The following is a 22998-nucleotide window of genomic DNA, read 5'->3' as shown; positions in this document are numbered from 1 at the left end:
TTCCGGTGGGGTGGGGATCGGTTGTCTCCAGGTGTCCATCGGTTGGTGCGGGTACCCGCTTAGAGCAGCTCGGTGAGGCCCGGGCGCTGGTGGCGGCTGCTGTACTGAAATGCCGGCGGATAAACCTCTCTTAGACCCGTTTGGGGCTTTCGGAAAGCAGCAGCCTCTGTCAGGGTTGGCAACGCGGGGAGCGATCTCCATCCACCGTGTGCAGCGAGACCAGAGCTGGGACAGAACGGGTTTCCTGCTCACACGCATGTGGATAAATCCCCCCAGAAATCTTATGCGCGTTCTGTTACTTTCCAAGGTCTAATTTTGATGTTATTATGAACTTCACAACAGTCAGAACTCTCGCTGATGTGGAGCTGGCTCCAGCTCTGCCTGACCTTGCCTTGGAGATGGGGAAAGGCTGCACACAGGGGGGTACAGAGGGGACACCTCTGTTCAGCACAGACCACACTGAACACAAGACAGTATCATCTCCAAACAACGAACAATGTCTGGGAAAACACCATTTTAAACAAAACATGCTGTCAGAGGGGCATTCTGTCTGACTTTGAAAGAACACATTTGCTAAGATGAAAATTCACTTTAGCTTAAATAAAACATATTCCACTTGTTGTAATAGTAACTACTTCCTGCATCAGCTGGAGGGCGTGATCAAAGCAAACCACACACAGCTAGGTTTCACAGGCAAAGAGGGTCTACAGGGAAGCTAAGGAGAGACTTCTAAGAGGTCATGTAGTGATGGGACAAGGGGGCTATAAATTGGGGGGAGGTGATTTTAGATTAGACACTCGGAAGAAATTCCTCATGATGAGGTTGGTGAAACACTGGCACAGGTTGCCCAGAGAAGTTGTGGCTGCCTCAACCCTAGAGGTGTTTGAGGCCAGGTTCGCTGGGCCCTTGAGCAGCCTGCTCTCGTGGGAGGGTTCCCCTAATAGAACCAGATTATCTTTAAGGTCCCTTCCAACCTAACCCATTCTATGAATCTCTGAATGAGTGAACATTGCAGTACAGAGCACAGGAACAGCTCACTGGACCTCACAAAAATCAGTCTTGTCATTTTCAACCAACATTAAAACCTACTCTTCTAAATTATTGAAACTAAAGACGAGGCTGGTTTTTTTCCTCCAGGCCCAAGTAACAACTTTCCCTGGGTTAAAATTGTGATATATTAATAATATTTTCTTCATTATTAAGAAAATAATAAAATATATACAAATATATGAAATTGCAGCCCCACCCCTTGATAACTATGTCACTATAGATCCTGCTTTGCAGTGATGGAAAAAGGGGCCTAGGCTTGGTGGAGCTGGATTCAGGAATGCATAGATCCAGGATCAAGGGCATAAAACCAGACAAGGTCCTCAGTGGATGTCAGCCATCAAAGAAAAGAGAGTGGCCCTCCTGATCCCTGCTTTATAGCAAATACGTCATATATGGGATGGAATACTTTGGTCAGGTTGAGGTCACCTGTCCTGTCTGCCCTTCTCTGCTGGTGTGACCTTCTTTGACTTGGAGCAATTCCACTTAGGAACAATTTCTTCACTGAAAGGGTTATCAAGCACTGGAGCAGGCTGCCCAGGGAGCTGGTTGAGTCACCATCCCTGGAGGTATTTAAAAGATGGGTAGATTAAGTGCTTAGGGATATGATTTAGTAATGGACAGGTATAGTTGGATTTTATGATCTCAAAGGTCTTTTCCAACTTAGTAATACTCTGAACTTGAGGGTGACCTTGGTTTCTATAAGAATAAGTATAAGCAATGGCCTTTCTGCATACCAGTGCCCCATGTTATTGCTTCTAAAGAGAACTACTGTCTCAAAACTACACAGTTAATTTTCAGAAAATGGAGTTACTTAGAGGCAGCTTAGCTGGAAAGTTAGAAAATGCTTCTGCTTTAGCTCAAACCAGAACACAAAGAAAGTAAGTTTTAAGTTAAGGTGACTTTCAGGTCCAGCTGGAGCATGAACAATCATCTTTCAAACTTCAAAGTAATGACCTAAGTTACTAGTCTAAAAAAAGTCACCTTGCAAACATTAATATCTTTTAAGCATTCAATGAAATTAACACATTCTGATTTAACTTCCACTAGGTGAATTATACTCAAGAAAGCTTAGAAAACATGGTAACAGAAGAGACTGTTTTTATTTTAGAACAGGGAGACAAAACCGGAGCTGTGCACAACAGAACAAGTAAAAAAGATTGATTTACATGTAGTTAATAGAACTATTCCTGTGCACAGAAAGGAAGCAAAACTTGGCATTCCTGCTTAAACTCTAACACATGCCAGTAAAACTAACATTTTGCAGAACATTATAAAATTAAATTATAGAAAATTAAAAGTTAAAAATAAGGACAATATAAAACAGATCTTGTATCTTTTAATTGAAGAGTAACATTTCCTGCAAATTTGAAGATCTATGCACAGAAGAAGTGAACAAAAGAGTTGAAGTAAAATAGCACCAGTCTTCTGTAGTATGGAAATGGATAGCTTGACACCTAGTCTCCTGTCCCATTCTAAATAGCAATTCTCATGTTGTAAAGTTTAACACTTCATGTGTAGGGAAATCACAACTGAGAAAGTGCTTAAAGGCCAGTCCAATTCAGAAGTGCTACATTTTGCTATTTGTCAAGACTCCTGGATACCAAAATTCACATTCCAAAGTTCCCTTCTCGTGAGCATCACTATGTAATAACTGCTTCTCCTTGTACAAGATACTCTCAGTAAGCAGCTGTAGCCTCTTTCCTGGGCTGCACACAAGCTGCATGCATGAGAAGCCTTCAAATGTCACATGTCTGCCACTCAGCACATGCATAAACTCAACTTTAAAGCCATTGTTTCCTTCTACTTTAAAAAACTGTACAAGACATGATAAAACATTAGAAGAATAGTTAATCTCAACAGATATATACTCCTCCTGATGTATTAATCCATGAATGTGTTGTGTTGATTAAAATTATGCAGAACCTTTGGAGTGGAGGTGTTTTAAACTGTGCATTGCTCAATGCAGATGTGATCCAGCTAACTTTCAATCCAGTAATGAAACCTGTGCACAGCACCCTGGGTATGATATTGACACTAAGTCCTAATGTTTGTTGCTTCTAACAAATGTTTTTTGAAAACTTCTTTAGGGTTACTTCTTTGGGCACTGGAACAGGCTGCCCAGGGAGGTGGCTGTGTCACCTTCCCTGGAGGTGTTTAAGGGACAGGTGGATGAGGTGCTGAGGGGCATGGTTTAGTGATTGATGGGAATGGTTGGACTTGATGATCCAGTGGGTCTTTTCCAACGTGGTGATTCTATAATTCTATATCTAATTGAGACAGGAGGGAGCCCTTTTTTCTTCCCTCCTTTAGCAAGAAGAAAGTGAAAGAAGGGTAGAAAAGTCTCTCTAGCTGGATGGGCAAAAATGATTGAGAATGATTGATCAGCAGTTAGAGAGAAGACCTAAACATCACTTGCTATACATTGATTTCTCTTAACATTTTCTGTAAACACCTTCTCAAATTACTGTTTGCTACTAATCACAGTCACTATTTTACAGACTTTTCCATACTTACTGAAGTATTAAGTACTAAAATAGCCCCCTGAAATCACTGAAACTGAGGCTGTTTACACTTCTGGGAGATGTCTCCCATTTCTTACATCTTTTTCCCTTGACATACTTGAAAAGGGAATGGGCCACAGAGAAGTAATACAAATAGGTAAAACCACCTAGAATAATACTGTTTCTACTTTTCCATAAACACGACAGAATGTTTAAACGTAAGGCAAACAGACACTGGAGGCCACTAAAAAGCTCATTTGTATATTTCCCTTTATGAAGTAAAGTCAAATTTCATTTAAGTGCTATAAAAGTCATCCTAACACATATTGTTAAGAAAAAAAAAAAGATTTTTTTTAAAAGCTTGTTATGAATGATTGTTTATCTAACAACCTATGTACAGAATTTACAGTTGTAGGCTGAAAGCAGATTTTTTTAAAAAAATTCTTTCCAGAAAGAGACTGTTTATTACCAGTCTTACTACAGATGACTGAGCTGGTGCTTTGACAGAATTGTAGTCTGTTACTTAGTATAGCAGCCACTGTTTTTATTATCCTTAAAACAGTAGCATTCCAAAGGCAGATTTGTCAGGAAGCTGTAAACAAATAATTTTCCAAGACTTATTGGCAATACACAACATGACCTTTAGTATTTAAATTTCTCTGCCAAATTGGGATTTTGTAATCTGTGGAATCTACTTTCAAATTAATACTCTGGAGCAGTATGGAAACTTGCCTCTGAGGAAGAGTCAAAATCTATTTCCAACCCAGACTCATCAGAATTTGGGAGAAAAATAGGATAAGAGTTTATGTCTGAATGCTCCTGCATGCTAGCAGGAGCATTCTTAATAGCTGACTGCATGAAGCATGAAGATTCCCAGAGCCAGGTTTCAAGGTCCACAGAGGAGTGAGGCGTTTTAAGGTGGCAGTATGAAGAATGAAATTCCATAGTAGATGGGACAGCATGACATTTTCTTAGTGATGCATAATTGTCTTTCCTGTAAAACAAAAAAGAAAACAAGAATTAGGTGTTTCCATGACATTTCTATTACTGTTCAGATGTTTGACAGGGAATCCTCATATAAAGAATACTAAAGGAAAACAGTTAATTCTAATTGCATTTATTGAGTCAGGATATGGGACAACAGGAAAAGGAAAAGAAGGAAACTTGGCTGTTATGTGTGGTCCTCAAAAGTAGGTATAAAATGGTTATATTAAAAGTCATGCTGTTCTTATGAGCCCATAAGGACAGACCTAGTTTGTACACTACCTCTTAAATAGTCCTGATCTCCCCCGAGCTGTCCACTTGGAATATTTCCCCATTTACCAATCATGGCACTAAAGGTACAAGAATAGTCTCAGCATTTACAAGTTGAGCAGCAAATATAGTTGTTCAGCTTCCCAAATGTCATCTCTTTATTCCACTTTTCAACCAGCTAATTACTACCAACCTGAACAGCCAGAACAGAACTTTCGTACGCTCTAAAATAGCACCTTTTCCAATCTGAGAAATGGAAAACTGAAGTTGTCACCAAGAATTCCCAGATTTTTCTTTAAAGTTCTCTCACCTCTCTTGCAGTGCTTTTGGGAAAAAACACCCCAAACAACCCACAATATCCCGTGTCACACACAAAAAACCCCCAACTCGTCATATGCACATTTCAACACCAGTTTCCATACCTGAAGTTTAGGTGCACTAGCAGATACCATCGACCACGTTAAGTTTCCTAAAAGGATTTTCAAAGTGTAAAAAGCACAAATTTTCATGAGATTTAAGTTTGATTCCAAAACAGAAGCTAGATCTGATGACATAAGAGGAAGTGTATGGAGAAAAAAAAAAAAAAAAAGGTGGGGGGATTACTTTCTGCAAAATCAGCTGTAAGGTCTTGGTGGATGTTGAAATAAAGTGTAAGCCCACAGTCACTTGTAGATACCATGCAGGATTCTACACATGAAGCCTCAGGACCTAGCTACCTGAATGAGGAATTCACTTAGAGGAAGGCTTTAGAAAACTTAGAAATTTTACAGTCTAAACAGTTCAGTGGGAGCCAATCACCCTGTATCATAAAAGCATACAGCACAAGCCACATGGTCACCACGTTCTGTTTTAGGCCCAAGAGCTTGGTCTTTCCACATGCAAAGAAACAGGTCTCTGGTTAATCATGACTCAATGGCCAGGTAACCCCTCTGAGAAGTTAGATCTGAGACAGTCTTGTGGTGTCATGCCTTCCAAAGGACCATTTCCAAAGAAGAGTCTCATGATCGGAAAGGCTGGAATATAAGCAACATGAAGAAGCTGCTAAATAAGGGAAAAAGCAGGAAGATGACTATACTGATTTTTTTTTGTGGAAAGATGTCAGAAATACCATTAAGAAAAGAAGGAAAAAAGGACACTGGATTACATGTGGTATCACATAACTGAAGAGGTGACAGTGGGATGAGAGAAAACATATACCAAGAACTACATTTCTGCTCAGAGAGATGGCTTCAAAATCCAACTAATATTATACAAGAAAAAAGCTTTAACTGATTCAGAAAGGGAGAAGAGAGGTTATTTGCACACAGGAATGAAATGCTTCTGAATTCTGGATAAAATTGAATATCCTAAGAAGAAAATCTTTTTACAACCTAGTATTAAAGCCATCATTTAATACTTTCAAGGGGGCACACAACACTAGCTTCAACCTTGTTAAGTCTTCCATTAAGCCAGTAATAGTAAATTTGACTACTCTGTCCTTCTAAGAGATCGTGCATATGAAGCGGATCTTTCACAATGGCAATCCAGAACCTGGCAAAGCTTCTTATAAGGAAGTAGGATCAAGCAGTCCTTTTCTGACAGACATATCAATCCATGCTTCATGTGGTTCAGTGCACAGCATTGCCAAGGCAAAGAAAAAGCATCTTTGATTTTCCTCCTTATCGAGATTTATTACTGAAACTGAAAAGACAAAAGCTCAAGAACTCTTGGGTCAAATGAAAAGGTATTTTTTGTTTTGTTTCATTTAAAAATATGCCATATATAGACCTAGTCTGACATGCCTGTGCAAGTCACTGTTTCAGAAACAAGTCCATTTTTTGACATGAAAACCCAAGCTGAATAGTTTTTATATTGTGAAAGTTTGCAGAGTTCCTTTGGCAAATACTACACTTCCCAGGAAAAGGAGAAATGGTAGTAGTATTCTTAGATTCATACTGATGTGAATTGTTACTGATTCCTCCATACATGTAGCACTACCAAGATTAACAGAATTTAAAAGTTTGAAAGGCTAAATATATCACCAGCTTGGTGAAGAGAAGCATAATGAACCTAGTTACAAGCAGGTTAGAGTAGAAGTTTTTCTTCCACAGAACTAGAAGCTCTTAAAAATTTATCTTAATTCTTCCAAGCTGTCTTACAAGACCACCCTTCATATATGTGGGAAAATAATGGAAGATCAGTGAAGACTGTAAACACACTCAAGTGACTTGCAGCTGGGAAAAATACACCTATCATTCTAATTGCTGTCTGTGCTTGTGTATTTGACAAGTAGAACACCTGTGTTCAGGTAACACAGGTCTGTGATAGAATTAGGTGCACCCTACTGAAAATGCTTGAGATTCCTGCCCTGCTGTGGGAAAGGTCAAAGCACAGTGGTAAACTAGGCCTGCACAAATTAATGAAAACTAGGCAAAAACATCAGGTTCAGCAATCCTCTAGCAAGGAGTGTGCTCTGCTGTGCCTGCGTCCCCCTTTGTGTGCCTCTGCCCAGGTGCTGCTTTGGGAATCCCCCAGCTAGCAAAGTAACAAAAATAAATCTACTCTTTGTATTTCATCGTGGATTTGTGGTTGTTCCTGTACAGACTAAGACAATCCACTCTAACTCTTACAACCTCCTCTGTCCAGACTCCTAATATTCTAGTCTCTCTCCCAATGTTTTCCCATTCTTATCTTCCACATCTAGTTTAAAACATCTTTTCCCCTTTCTTTTTCTCCTGATTGCTCCAACTACTATAGAGCAGAGCAGAAATGAGGTCTCTGTTCTCAGTCCAATGCCTGCTTCATAACCCTCCCAAAAGCATAAGCCTACCAACAGGAAACACCTACAATATGTAGCAGTCATTGATCAGTTACAAACAAGAAGCTCCAGAAAAGATAATTAAGAAACAAAGCTAAGGATTAGAAACAGTGAGAACTGCTTTGTGTACCTTTGAGAAAATCATTAATCCCATTTTAAGAGAGAAAATTGAAGTATTTGAAGTTCTGACAAAAAAGAGAATTTCTAAAAATGCATCATTTGCATGTGGCAGGACTCCAGTTTACCTGGATGTACAGAACAGCTTGCTTTTAGCTTGGGAATAAACTGCACCAGCAATCCGACAAAGCTGTTCTTGCATCCATCGAATATCAGCAGGCATGTCAGGAAACCAGTTTACTAACCTACAACCAAAACCAAAACACACTTGTAAGCAGTGGATATAATCTGTGTTATATCTATGTCCAACATCCAATGAAATAATATAGCTTTCATTCCCCTCAAGTAAACTCCCCCAACAAAGTCTCAAGTTCTTCTGAACCTCCTTAAATACCCCATCTAGCCCACTTACCTCTTTACTACAAGATAAGAAAAAAGCAGCACAGATTACTGCATCTCTGATCTATGCTCAGTGGTTGACCACCATGTGCACAGCACACAATATGACAAATGTTTAAGAAGCTTGCAAAATATTCCTGTCTCCAAGACCTCTTTCTGTGCTGTAGGAACTTTCTGGTCAGTATAAAGTTAGGTGGAAAAGGAAGGAGGGACAAAAGAAAAGCATAATGGAAGAACAAATAAAAGGCAGAAACAGAACAATGTCACAAATGTATTTTTTACCTTATGACGCTCTTAACAGAAATCAGTTATACCAGAAGGGGACAACGGGGAAAACCCACAAATTCTGTTGAAACTTGCTTCCTCCCTATCCACTAAAAAATAGCACAGAAGAGCCACATTAACTGGCATCAAAACAAAATATTTTATTGGAGTTCTATGTGATTCCATTTGCAGAACATTTGATTTCTCAAGTATTTTCTAAAGACAGCAATGACATCTGCTGCTCAAGGACTGCAATTCTCTTAAGCAAGCACATAGCTTAGGGCTCACGGTGCATTAATTTAGCATAATTCCTCCTTTTCCAGAATGGAAAAACTTATAAAATTAAGCCCTGCTTCAAAAGTATAACTTTTAGTCAACCTAAACAAACCTAGTAAGAAAACTTATATGGTGAATAAATGCTGGATTTCACTTCTGACTTCAGAGAGAAGCTAAAGCACAAGCACTATCTGGACAGAATTCAAATATCACTGCAGAGTATAGTAGTAGTAATAAATCATGTGTTCCTGGAAAGCAAAATTAAGGGTGCTTCTGTCAAGCAATAATGAGACAGCTACTACAAGTAAATTGTTTAGGAATCTTTTTACTGTTTATTTATCTGGCCTTAGACTATACAGGATTTAGGAGGATGCATTATGTAGGTAGAAATAACGGTCTTTGGACAGTTACCACTTGAATTCTAGAGTGCCAGAATGCCTACAACACTGTAATAGCTCTCAGTGAGTAAATTTCCAGAAGTACAGTAATTCTGAAGTAGTTCATTAGAAGTTCCTTACCGTAAAGCAACAAAGTAAGCAGACTCCACTGGCAGCGTATATGGTAGCATCAGATAGGAGAGCACCCGTATCGGGAAGAGTTTTGAGAACTGAGCATAGAATCCATTCTGTTCTTTACAAGCTTCCTGCAGTGCTTAAGAATAATTATTTAAAAAAAATGTTAGACTATTTGAAAACAGCTTAAACAATGTGCTCAAAGTTTAATAATCTTCAATCAACATTATCAAGTGTTACTGAATAAAACTCAGAATGAGAATGACAAATAATCTCAAGGCACTCCAACCATATATCTCTTCTATGCTATTTTAAAATATGAGAAACAGACTCGTACCACAGGGATAAAAGGCCACAACTTTTAAGCAATAAGTTTAAGAAGTAATTTATAATAAAAGGATGTAAACTTCACCCCTCAAAAAATACTTGTGTTTATATAGCATTCTTGTCTTGCTAGAGACTACGACTCTAAGGAATTTATTTACATTCTAGAGTTTCACATATTGCGGTTGTTACATATAGTTGTAAGAAAGATCAACTTCAAATTTTTTTCTCCTCAGTTACGGGGGTCATGAGTTTCAAAACTTGAAAATACCAGTCAGTATCCACAAAATACTGGGTAAAAGTTAAAGATTAAAGAAATATCAGAAGTGGTTTTGGTCTATTATTGGCTTATTAAAAGACAGGAAGGCCAGAGAATTAGAAATGTACACAAGTCTGTTTTAAAAATAAGATAGGGATAACCAGTGTTTGGATTTAAGAGCCAACTTTGGTGTGAAATATATGCTTACAAAAATACTGTGCACATATAAAGTTTATACAAAACCAAACAAGAATTCAATTGATGACCCTTGCAGTGTTGAATGTAGCTCCTTCCTCTTGCTTCAATCTTATTGCTTTTGCTAAATCAAAAGGTACCTGTTCACATTTAATATGTAGTCAAGGAACTTCTTCTGGTTGAGCTAGTCTCTAGCATCACAAGCATAAATAGAAAGTATCTTATGCAAATTACAAAAGTGAGCAGAGTAGAAAAAGAAATCAAAGTTTGCCTTTTGCCATTTCATCTGCCAGGAAACAGTTTGAAGAATGTACCTCTACGAAGTCTAGGAGGCAGACTCTCAAATATGCTCTTCTCCAAAGGCCAGGGATCTTCCTTCAGCTGGTCATTAAGTACTTCGATTTTCAAAGTTTCTACTTTGTTATTTTCTGTCAATACTTTTCTCTTCATATGGTCAATGTTTTCTGCAGCTTCACAAGGATTTCCTTTTGTGAAGGACAAGTGGATATAAATTGAGTCCTTCAGAATACCTGCAAGAGTCAAGAGCTTCCATTTAGGTTTGATCCACAGGTCTTCAGAGTACCTGTACAGTACTTGTAGCCTGTGTATCTGTACAAAGGCCTGCCCTGAGGGAACACTATCTATTCAGTGTCAAATACACCTTCTCTTACAATCACACAAATGTTTAATCACAGCGACAGAATACTCTTTTGCAGGTTAGGTCTTTAAGACAGGTTCCAAAGAAAAGAAAAAGGTGAACAACAAACTGAAACTGCACTGGAAACAAAGCCATTTACCAAAGTTATTTTCCAGCAAGAAGGCAAAATTACTTAAAAGGAGAGGAGGAAAACAGACTTAATATTTATTTGAATGAAAACACCTAAATCACATCAGACATTTTGGGAATTTGACCCAGCAGGTATCTCATGAGTACTTGGAGGCATTGCTACAACAGGGTGGAGAAGGAGAATGAATAAGCTACAATATTGTTTTAAGATATCCAAGTATAGATCTAAATCAACATTGGTTGCCTTGTAAAACTGGGGCAGATTAAGAAATAGCACTGATAATGACCTTAGAAACAAGCACCAGATGAAGAGCACAAAGTGAAAAATACAAGAAGGGTATTTATACTGAGTATCCAGAAAATCATTATAAAGTTTATAATATAAAGACTACCAAGTTGACTAGGATCCATACCTACATATAAAGAATCTGTATCCTATTTACATTTACTCCTAAAACAACAAATGTCAAATGAATATACAGTGAATTTTAGCAAAAGGTTATCTTAAGTGTTACACATGGGTGGAAAAACATTAACTCCTACAGTTGAAATAACAAAAAAAGGAGATGCATAATGAACAAGTCTGGGAAGGTTATAATTATCACTGATTAAGCTTGAAGGAAGACAAACCTGTGACAGACAAAACCCAAAGATGATTACAGAATCAGTAGTGTGAAAAAAAAGGACAGTAGTGCAATACACAGAGGATGTGGGGTAAAGACACCAAGGAAGAGCTGCAAGGAATATCAGTTACTGGTGTCAGACGTAAACAGGCACACAGGGAACTTGTGGACACTGTACAGCAAAAGAAGCAACAGGACCTGTCTTAGCAAAGGAAACCACAAATTACAGGTTTTTTGTACAGCTTGAGCTTTTAATCACCTGGTAAAAGGAATAAGGCAGGACTCTCTCATTAAATATTTACTATTATTACTAGAAAATGTTTTAAGCAGAACTGTGACATTCTTTAACAGTGAAGAAAATTGTTCCAAGAAAATGTGAATATTTAATATTTTTTTATAAAAAAGTATAAGCAGTGAGCTAATCAATCTGTGATTGCATTACAATACTGCACCTGGTACTACCTGTGATAGAGCAACCATTACATTTCACTTTCCATTCTTCTAATCCGATCCTGTACCAACTGGCTTCTGCATCCAAAGACTACGAGGACTAGGCATACTTAACACGTGGTTAACCATGCTAATATCAAGTGACTGTTTTTAACTTGTTTGTCTCAAAGTGTGCACAGCAATTACATTTATTAATGTAAAATGTTACAAGAAGTCTAGGAGTAGAGCTGAGCAACTTTCAGTTCTTCTTCTTAAGCTTATCTGGGTTCCAACAACTGCTACATTACAAGTTGTCTTCTTCTGAAGTCTTTCATGGTACAGACTAAGGATTTGCCTGTTACTGGGTTTATATGGTTGTTAGCCAGCTCCCAATTCTGGACTACAAGGCTTTACCTAGAAATTCACTTGGATGATAGCAGAGAGGAGGTGATAAGATGACACAGGTTTCACAGGAGTGGATAACAATAGCCTATTCCTACAATGAGCACAAGAAACTAACAATATGATTTCCCTAGAAATGGAATTATTTGGTAATTTCACTTAATACCTTAATATTAACTTCACACAAATTTGACAGAAATCCAAAAGTTCAATTCCTGTGTGGCAGCACCTTTTAACTCAGGTGAATAGTGACTACAACTACTTGATATAAATATCAAGTGAAATCCAGAACAAGAACTAAACTTCTCGGGATCCCTTCAAAAACCTCAAAGACCCAGACCATTTTTTTTAAACCTGGGTTAAGACCACATCATCAATAAACATCCACAAGCGCAACATACCATTCTCTTTCAAGAATTTAAGAGCATCTGAATATCCTTGCTCGCAGATCTCTCCTAGTACCTGCAAGCACAGGGAAATGAATCAAACAAATTAAAAGAAATTCAACTTCAAGATTAAAAGTTTGCAGAATGAAAAGCTACTTCCATCCACCTTCCATTCTTGCAAGAAAAAAATCACATTAGCAGTTGCTATACTTCAACAGATCCAGATCAATATTCCTACTGTGATGATGCATACATGATCACGCATTCATGAACTTATCTTTCAGCTATTACACATGCGCTAAATTATTCACCTGAAAGGATAGCATTCTAAGAGTTTGCAAGAATGTCTCCCTCTTTGTTTCTTTGACTAGCCTTTCAGCAGATGCAAGCAAAAATGTAATAGGGTGGCTTGGAGTATGCCATGTCCCTTCTTCCCTCCCAGTGCTTTCCCATTCTCAAAACTATGAAAAGTCAGCTGTGCAATCCTCATGCTCAAAGTCAGACTTAAGTCTTCCATATGAAAACATCTTTCACCAGATGCAACACCAGCTCACCTACACAGTAGTCCTAGACAAAAAAAAAAAAAAATTAAAGCTTACATAAGTAGAATTTCACATTCTTCTTCAAGTGGTCAAAAAGCCCTCAATTAAAAAATTACATCTGTAGCTGTCAAGAACCTTACTTCTCTGTAATGTATCTCAAGCCAACTAGCAAAGTCTCTTTTCATTTTTTCAGCTTCCACAACTGCAATTCAAGAGCACTTACCTTATTAATTGAGAACTTTACAAAAGCATGAAACTTTAGAGCTTCTGCAAATTTCTGAAGCACCTAGTTAGCAGGTAAACGTGAAAAGACTATAAACTGACAGTTATTACTTTATCATTGTTGATTTTATGATAGAATACTGTGCTAATTCCCAAATGAATACTGAAAGCCAATAGCAAGACATCCATTTTTAGTCTGAGAGTGCCTAAAAATAAGGAGAACGAAGACAAACTGAAACAAACAGAAACAAGAAGAGAAACAACACCAGAAAAGTTTATATAACTAGATGAAATGCTAAGATTACTGTAGCTTTCTGCAAGGCTTTTATATGGAAAGATGTTTTAGTAGGCAGTGAAGGCAGTGAGTTACCTCAGGTTCCGGCGGAAAGAGCGCTTGGGTTAAACGATAAAGGTTTCCCAAACTGAGCTGAATACTGGTGTTGGTCACATTCATTTCATGGAAGTTGGCAGAATTCCCCTTTGGACAGATATCACACTCCCCAGCAAAAGGTGAAACCGTGATGGTATTTCTAGATTCATAGTGAGGTAAATTGTCACTGATTCCTCCATCCACATAGCGCTACAAAAATGAACAGAAACAAAAAATCTGAAATCTAGACACTGAAAATTCCTAAACAGCAGATTTCCCATCCAAGACTTAAGTAGTATCTAAGACTGTAACGGAGCTGCCTCTACCTATGCTTCCATTTTGAGGAGCATGCTTTTTTTCTTTAATGCCAATTAAAAAAACCCCATGGCTACCTATAGTTCCATAGGTAGCCTAAAAGTACTTGATTTGGGATTTTTCTGTATGTTTAAGAAAGAGCAAGTCCATTTTAAAGATCACAATCCTACACAAAGTGCAGAGAAAAAGTAGTGCCACTGCCTCCTCTTCCTCAAATGAGAGCATCAACTAAAGAGCTACCAGGTTAATTTTTTCAAAAGAACATGATTAAAAGAATAGCTATATACTTCAAAGCTCAAGTTCTATGACACTAAATCATTCAGTTAGAATAAGAGTTACTTAAAATTACTCTTAGTAATTAGAATTTGATATAAGAACACAATAAATATTTGGATGTAAAGAAACAGAGACAATGCTTCAGGAACCTTGCCAACAGTCATGGATATCTATTTTGCTTCGAGTGGAAGTTTAAAAGCTGTTCCAGATTATGTTTTTGTCTCCTTTTGCCTGTTTCTGTAGTTTTAGTGCATCACCATCTCAAACACTTTAAGATCCAAAATCTAGAATCCTGTATCAGGGTAACTAATCTATAGCGCAGCAGCTGCAAAGGATAAGGACAACTCTCCTACTCTCTCACAACAACCACATTTCCAGTGGGGCCAATTGTTGCTAGTTTGTTTTGACAGTTGCATAAGACCATCAGCTTTGCTGGTTTAGCAGCTGCATTTTCCTTCTTCCTAACTAGGCAAGAGATATAACCCATAGGTCCTTCTGAAATGCAAACATAGCAGAGGAGGTTGATTAATATGCTACTCACTCCCTGACCATTCTGAGAAACATATCAGGAATTAGGGAGCAGACAGCCCAAAGCAATTTATTTAACATACTCTTCTAAAGCAGCCTGTTCCTACCTCTCAGCTTCTTTGGACACTGTTTAGAGCCAGCAGCACACAGTTGCTGACAAAATGCCTGTAGGTGTATAATGCAATAACTGAAGTACACGTGCAATCACAAGTCCTTTGTTGAAGTACCAAGTACAATACAACAGGTTTGGCAAAGGAGGAGCCATAACATGCAGTCTTCTCATAAAATTATGAAAAGGTGGAAGTACAAACCTGAATCACTGTTCAACAGAGGTAAATGGTTTTAATTATTTAGAGTTTCTGTCTGTCTGTTCCCCCTAATAATTTTTTAATCCAAACCAATTACTGGGTTTGAAAGGGGTAAAAAAAACCCAACAAACAAAACCCACTACATTCAAAAGCTTCACAAGTGGCAGTTAAATATACCTATTTGAAAGTTATCCTTCAGTCTTTGTTTTAAAGTATACATGCATGAATGACCAGCCAGTAAACAGCAAGATGATACAAATTTTACATATTTGACATTCTACTGTGCTTCAACCCCACAGGACTTCTGCCAAGCATATGCAACTGTGTTACTCTTATCAAGTTACATAAAAAACCTCCTAAGCTTTAAGATAGTACCAAAACAATTCCGAAGATAAGAAGGGTGCTAAGATTCCTTCCTTCCTTTTCCCTCAAAATAAAAGCAAACAAAGCATTATTTGTATGTTTTTGTACTCTGAACTAAGCCTTTTAAAATAACATTGTTGTCTGGTGACAGGAACTGAGCAGCCAGATTAGCCTGGATCCACCTAAACCTTGGATTCAGTCCAAGGTCCTGTTTTCATAACACCTTTAATCTGGAAGAGTTTAAGGAGACATACAAGGTTTAGAAGTACAGATAAAGAAAAATCCCCACATAGATCTAATCAATTTTGCTTAAATTTCATCACATTTCATGTCTATCCTTGACCTTTTAGCACTTCCAGATGGCCTTTACAACACTCTATAACCAACTCCTGTTAAAGATGTTTTCAATTTTCTTTCAATATCCTCCCCATCTCCCTGTGTAAGAAGCACCAAAGTTGGAAGGAAAGCAAATACAAGTTAATACAACACTATACAAAAAGCCATGAATGCCACTGCCTTGATTATAATTGCACGTCTGCTTCCAGATCTGTACTAACTTTTCTGCAGTTGTTGCTCCTTTAATGGGGAATTTCAGAAAACCCAGCACAGCCACAAAGTATTAAGAGGTTTTGTAACCAACAGTTCTTGGGAAATAATAGAACAGACTAATACGCTGACACTTTACCTTTAAAAAGCAACCTTTCTTACACTGAATACAAATGACAAAAGATATTAAAAAGCTTTATTTATGTCCACCTGAACATGAAACTTTAATCCAATTTTAAGGCAGATCTACCCACATCAAGAACATAAACATACACAATAAACTATGATGCTAGATTGTTGGGTTTTTTTAAACAAGTGACTCTTCCTATACATTTGTGCAGGTGAACAAGCATCACTTTCTTCAATACATATTTGTCATTAACTTAAATACTTGCTAGCTCAGAACACCCTCTTTTAATGACTGCATCAGCAAGCAAGAAATTCAAGAGAGAGATCACAACCAAGAGAGTGCAAGCAAGTGCATGCGCGTCTGTGTGCACTTCACAGGGTGGAGAAGAAATATACCTAACAGATCTTCCATGTATTTAGTGTTACCCTTTTTCTTTGACAAGATGCAACACGGCTACAGTTCTAGAAGCTATGACGAAGGGATTTATTTTACAGTAGGTTAAGTGAAAACACATATACATTGTCTCAATGTTTTCAGAATAGCTAAAATTAATTTTAAGATATGAAGACTTACCACACCCCGAAATGATGGTGGAATTAGGCCACAATAAATAGGGACGAAAGAACTACAGATTAAAGCCTGTGGGAGAAGGAGACCATATAAATTAAATGCTATCTGTTCCATTATCGAAATAATAATTTATCTGTATTTCTTTAGATGTTGGCAAAAACAACTGTGCAAGCTACCAAGAAAATCCCCAGCAAGTGGGGAAAAAGAGGTAGTTTATGGGGGGAAAAGAGATAGGTAAGGGATTACTGAGGAGGGGTTTTTCTTTCTTTCTTTTCTGGATTTTCCAAATGTCAAATAAAGGGCAGGAGAGGCCAAGTGACAGGTATCTCCTTGTCCTTTGACACTGTATGGCAAAGTCACGAAGGCATGAATTGTATTAGTTTTAGGAATCTGATAGTGCATAACTGTAATCAATATATGGAATGAAAGGTTATAGAATCATAGAATCACCAGGTTGGAAAAGACCCACCGGATCATCGAGTCCAACCATTCCTATCACTGTCCAGGGTCACTCGCAGCAGGTGACATGGGCGCACACCCTGTGGTGCATCCACCCCTGCAGTGATGCTCCAGCAGCGGGTCCCCACTCTGGCCCCCAGTGTTCGCAGGGCTCCCCTTCGAGCCCCCTCCCGGTTGCTGCAGCCTCCCTGGAAAGCAGAGACCCCCGGGGCTGGGGAGTGGGCGAAAGCAGGGCAGGGCTCCATGCCTCAGTCTCCCCACGGATAAAGTGCTGGGGTTTTGGGGGGCACAGGGGCACAAGACTGGCTCACGCCTCTTGGGGGTGCTGCGGGGGTCTCTCCAGAGCAAAGCCTGTGTTGCTGCCACCGTGGCTGCGCCGGGCTGTCCCAAACTGAGTCGTGCTGTCAGGCAGAGCCATGTCCCTACTCCAGCCCCACACACGCCGGGGGAACCCCCAGGCCTCCGGCACCCCCATAGTCCTGGGGCACCTTCAGTCCTCTAAGAACCCTTATTGCCCTTAAGGGAAACCTGCACCCAAGGGCACCTCCCAGGCGCCCCATCCATCATGGAATATTATTAAGACATGTTTTGTATTTTTGTTTTCTTCTTCCTTTTGCCATCCATTATGGTGTTTTCCTGAGTATACCTGGGATCTACTGAACTCAGTCTGAAGGATCACTGTTTTTCCACTGAGTTAATCTGTATGAAAATGGAGCGACTCCAAGGGGCTTAGTCGTCTTGTAGTATTCTGCATTTATGATCATTTCATCCTCCATTACTGCATTTCCTCAGATCTGAATAATGAAGGAATGTTTTGATTGTTTGTGCAGTGATGGGAATGGTCTGCAAAGTCTGGTACAATATTCTTGTTTGTACCCACTGGTACAGGATGGGGAAAGCAAGAAGTTACTCTATCACTGTGATGGAATAACTAACATTTAGGCACAAAAATGTGTTTGGACAAGGATTGTGTATTCCACTAGGGGCTAAATGTGACACATTAGAGAGCCTAAGAACTTAGCTGTGGAAGCATCTCTTGAGGCATAAATTTTTTGGTGGTATTTAAGGAGGGAGCTTTTTAAATCATAAAGATCAGTACACAGGCATTATCATTTTTACATGCAGAGTGTGTGTAGGCATATGTAAAGATGTAAAGGAATATATATGCAGAGAAGATGGGGAAAGAAAAATGTCACATGCCGACTCCTCAAATGAACAAACCTTCCAACTTAAGGGAACGTTATGGAAAGCAGCAGCTCCCTTAGGGACAGGCATGGACAAGTTATCCCCGTTGCGAGTCATGGATTTTTTCCCTCATCTTTGCAGCTCAGATGTGCAAGCCCTACCACACTCCCAATTCCTTAATAACTGACGAAGTCAAGAAGTACAAGGGACAGACCACCATTACTAAGAGGCCTTCTAAATCACACCAGGGTACGTGAGGTTTCTTGATGCTCAGTCTCAACTGTCTGGTAGAAGAAGATAATTCTAATCCTATTGTATTTATTGCTTATCAGTAGTCTTCTGGCTTTTATACTGACTCACATGCTTTCTAATGAGCTACCAGTGCTTTTTCTGTGAAAAGGTCTTAACAAATATCTTTACTCCAGTTAGTTTGTAATGTGTATATTTCTACTCAATCACATGAAAAGAGTTACAGGCTGCTTGTTGCATTTAAAACAATGTCTTTTGGCTTGAAATAACTAAATGTAATAACCCTTGGTACCTCAAAATACAGAGTGAATAAAGCAAAAGTCTATTGTGTATATCCTGAGGCTTATTTTAACACATCATGCCTTTCCAATTGCAGTATCTTGTGATCTCTGTAGGGGCATCTTACTACAAAATGCTCTGGCTCCCACTGAACCAAACCTAAAACTGGAGCAAATTCAGATCCGTATAATTGGTTGGGAAAATAAAGAGAGAGGGAAGATCAATGTGGCAGACAGAGGCACAGACATACAGAAAGTCTTCAGGTGGAAGCAAAAGAGCTTTGAAATCCGAAGCTAGCTCAAAGAATTCAGCAGCATTAGGCAGAATTGAACCATGAGAGAGGGGAATGCTGCTTCTGAAAAAGAGCCCTTCCTCTGTCCTTGGAGTAGTGTCTGAAGATATACGCTCAAACCTCCCTCCCTGTCAGTGACAGAAGCAATTTGCTTCTCAGAGCCTTAGTATTGGTAGAACAGCAGCAAAGCTGCAGTAGTTTCACCACCTGAAGCAGTGGCGGCTTAATTTGCCCATGTCCAGAACTAGTTCTCCTGAAACGTGTCTAGATGAACCTGTGCCCTTGAAGTTATGTCTCCAACCAAGATGTCAGTAAGTGCTCCAGCGTATAAACAATGATATCGCAGCAGCTCAAGAGATGTGATTTTTTTCTTTTTCTTTTCCTGTGATATTTCAGGGATTCAGAAGTCAATTCAGAATTCAGATTCCATTTGAGTCTTCCTTTCAGGTCAGAAGAAACTCCTATGTCTGCTATTGTGCGCACACACACATTCTTCTAATTGGCACTAGATGATCTTTAAGGTCCCTCCCAACCCAAATGATTTTACAATTCCACGTACAGTTTGATAAAAAGAAAGGGTGGGGAAAGGTATTATCAAGCGTAGCTTTAAAAATACAATGGTATTCCACATTTCTTTTTTTAGAATATATCCACATTCCATCTAAAAAACCTATAAGAATCACTAAAAGACCATTTCTAGAAACGCTAATTAGCAAGGAAAAGTGTATCATCACTCACTTGAGTTACACATTTTCCGAGTAATCAAAGTGTGTAACTGGGGACATAAACATCAGCGTCTTGGGATCATATTAGAATAGCTTCATAATTGATATTAAGAATTTTAACAAGCTATTTTTGACCACTTCTTGATCACTGCTTTTATAGAAATGATCTTAAATTCTTATTCATAAAGGGTATGGTTTCATTAGATATACTGCACTTTAAAGGCATTTACCCTTCTTAAGACTGACCCCTTGCACCTACTCACTGAAAAAGTTCAGATACATTGACTAGAGAAATTTGTAAGTGAATTTTAACATAATGCAGCTTGAATTAATCTTTAAAATACTGTCAAAATCACAACGTCATAAAATGTTTAAAATGGAAATCTCATGGATGACGTTAAATGGAGATAAGAGTAGTGAAATTTCAAAAGCCACCAAAAATAAACATACCTGGACAACTTCTTCTTTAGAGTTAAAGGTAGATATCAATGCATTTTTACCATCTGATACTCTGGTTAGTGAAATACACAGTCTGCCTGATGACAACTGGTGAGCATTTTCTGGAAGATTTCTCATCAGTCCATCTCTTATTATCTTTATCACATTAAAGGAAGGATGAAGAGGACCCAGGTTTCGCTTTCTTGCTTCCTTGGCTAATGCCAGAACATCTGCGCAAGCCTGAGCTGAAAATAAAATGCATTTCATTTAAGAACAGAAGATACATCAAAATTAATCCCAAAACAGAGTTCTAACAATAAAGCATGGCTAGAGCTCCAACTTTTGTTGCTAGCATGAAAATTCAGCTTTTTTTTTTAACAGATAAAATAACTGTCCAGTAGTGTTTAACAGAGTTTAGGAGTTTTCTGAGGAAAAATAGGAACTTTAGACTTTCAAATAGACCTCCTGCTGAAGACCCAGTCACTTAAGTTACTTATATGTTATTTATATGTAGATTGTGGGTGTAAGACAGCCATATTAGGTTCTTCTGTTAGGAATTACTAATTCCAGCAACACATTCTTGAAGAAAAAAAAAAAAAGAGGGAAAGAAAAGAAAAGATTTCTGTAAGCACATACACAACATATTCCATACGCAAGATCCATAAAAACCTACAGTGTATGATGCACAGATTTCAGGTTCACAGTATATCTGCTGAAGATGCAGCTACTAACACCTGTTGTACTTCAACCAAATTTAAGGTTTCAGGGCCCCACTCATTTTCATTAAAACACAATAAAGGAAACACATTAAATGTGAACTTATGGTAAGGAATATCGGGAGGGAAATTTTTAAAGCAATGGGTAAGCAATGTGGAGACCTATAACACCTCTAGCACAGGTCCACACCTAAATCAGTGCATTTTTACCAATATGTAGCTGTCACATAATAATTTTTTTCTCCAATTAAATCAGCATTTGATCAAACCACTACAGAAGACATGATTGTTCCCCCAAAACACTAAAAACATTCTAAAACCCACACATCTAGTCATAGCAAGAACAGCAACTCATCCACCTGTAATGTTTTGTTTGAGTTTTTACTGTTGTGCTTCTTCAGAGCACACTTTGAGGAAACTGCCTGATAAGCTTGTCAGCTTGGTAGGGGAAAGGGCGTGGGGAGGAAAGTCAAAGTAGCAGGTTATTAATCCGGGTGATACACTACAAGGTCATCTAAAAATACTTCCAGAACTAGCATATTTTAACTTCCATGGACTCTTTCTAGAATAGACAGGATTCAACTTGCCAAGTTAAATGTGAGCACTGCAGTGGAAACAACTCTGCTTAAGCCTTTGAGTTCAGATTAATTTCCAAAAATACTATCTTTCTACAAGGTTATTTTTCCCCCTTCAGGTAGCAACACACAAACCACTCTCATCTTTAACATAGTAAACCAAGAGTTTAGGTTCAAACGAGTTAGCTCTAAAAGAGAAACCAAACCTGAGGTATCAGACATTCCATTTTTACAACTACAATTTCTATGTTCTGCCCTTACAGAGTGAAGTCTTAGGCCACGAATCCACTGATACCAGTCACCTGTCCACACCTTCCACCACAGAAGACAGCAAACAATTTAGACACAGTTTACAGTTCATGGCCATATATATGCTTACATTAGTAAAACACATTTTACGTGCAATTAAAAAAATGGCACAAGCCACATTCTGGCAGGTTAAGATGTAATTTCCAAACGCAGTTATGTAGACAGTTTTAGCAGTTCTTTTCCTATCCAGATTACTATCTCCCCTTTTTTAATACACTAATTTAGCAATGTTCAATCTTCTAAACATTCTAAAGAGAAAAATCAGGTAAGCTGCAGGAGTCTGAGACAGTGAACTGCTGGAATTCTGTTCAGCAACAGCAGTTTTGGTGTATGCATTAACTCCCTTTACAAAATAGCTACATATTTAAACACTGATGCAGCAAGGAAGTAAATTGCTTGTTCTAAAAAAAGACACCAAGAGCATTGAGTGCATGGAACATCAGCAACAAAAACACATGCTCTCAGTTCTCTGCCAGGTCTTGACCCTATTCTTCCAGCTACCATCTTCTCAAATTGAAGGTCAACCTATTATTTAAGACTGAAGCATGGTAACACCTTCACCCATTTGCACAGTAGGCCTGTTTCGGCAGGAAAAAAAAAAAATAAACCAGTGTCCTCTGCTAACCTTGTGTTATGATTATTTACCTCTCACGTAAAAAAACGTGAGGCAAGTATCAGCTCGCTTTATGTACTCAATTAAAGGGCTGCAACACTGATGACCTCTAACAGTTGAGATTTGAACTTCTCTCATTTCAACTTCCTTTCAGAAAATAACTACCTGTCAAAATTCATTTGATTTCACAGTTTAATCATCTCTTCCACATATAAGAATTTCTAGCTTTGGGATAGTCTATTGGGAAAGGAAAAGGAAAAAAACTAAGTTTACAGATTACATTTATTGTAACCTATTTTAAATATGAGATGGGCTCCTAAGCAAAAAAAAAACCAATGTTGTTTCTACACACAACAGTATGTCATATTAAAATTCTGAAAATAGAAAAAGCTGTTCACTATTAATTCAACAGA

General features: G+C 38.4%; 1 protein-coding gene across 4 annotated transcripts in view; it reads right to left on the bottom strand.

Annotated features, from left to right (window-relative positions):
• Positions 1–3294: 3294 nt before the first annotated feature.
• Positions 3295–22998, bottom strand: part of LOC138724325 (patatin-like phospholipase domain-containing protein 2) — a 520777-nt gene continuing 501073 nt past the window's right edge. For 2 of the 4 annotated variants that reach the window (XM_069864301.1, XM_069864292.1), the window contains exons 3-10: positions 20385–20617; positions 16749–16814; positions 13710–13919; positions 12591–12651; positions 10263–10478; positions 9177–9309; positions 7848–7964; positions 3295–4545 (exon numbers count right to left, since the gene is read on the bottom strand). In XM_069864301.1, the coding sequence (XP_069720402.1) occupies positions 4254–4545; positions 7848–7964; positions 9177–9309; positions 10263–10478; positions 12591–12651; positions 13710–13919; positions 16749–16814; positions 20385–20617 (1328 nt within the window). In that variant the 3' untranslated portion in view covers positions 3295–4253. Of the gene's footprint in view, positions 4546–5227; positions 5350–7847; positions 7965–9176; positions 9310–10262; positions 10479–12590; positions 12652–13709; positions 13920–16748; positions 16815–20384; positions 20618–22998 lie in introns of all 4 variants that reach the window. The other 2 variants (XM_069864309.1, XM_069864318.1) reach the window with 2 other exon arrangements.

The sequence above is a fragment of the Phaenicophaeus curvirostris genome, chromosome 1, assembly GCF_032191515.1.
Source record: "Phaenicophaeus curvirostris isolate KB17595 chromosome 1, BPBGC_Pcur_1.0, whole genome shotgun sequence".
NCBI classification, from domain to species: Eukaryota; Metazoa; Chordata; class Aves; order Cuculiformes; family Cuculidae; genus Phaenicophaeus; species Phaenicophaeus curvirostris.
Note: the sequence above shows the minus strand (reverse complement) of the source record. Positions and strands in the feature narration are given on the sequence as shown.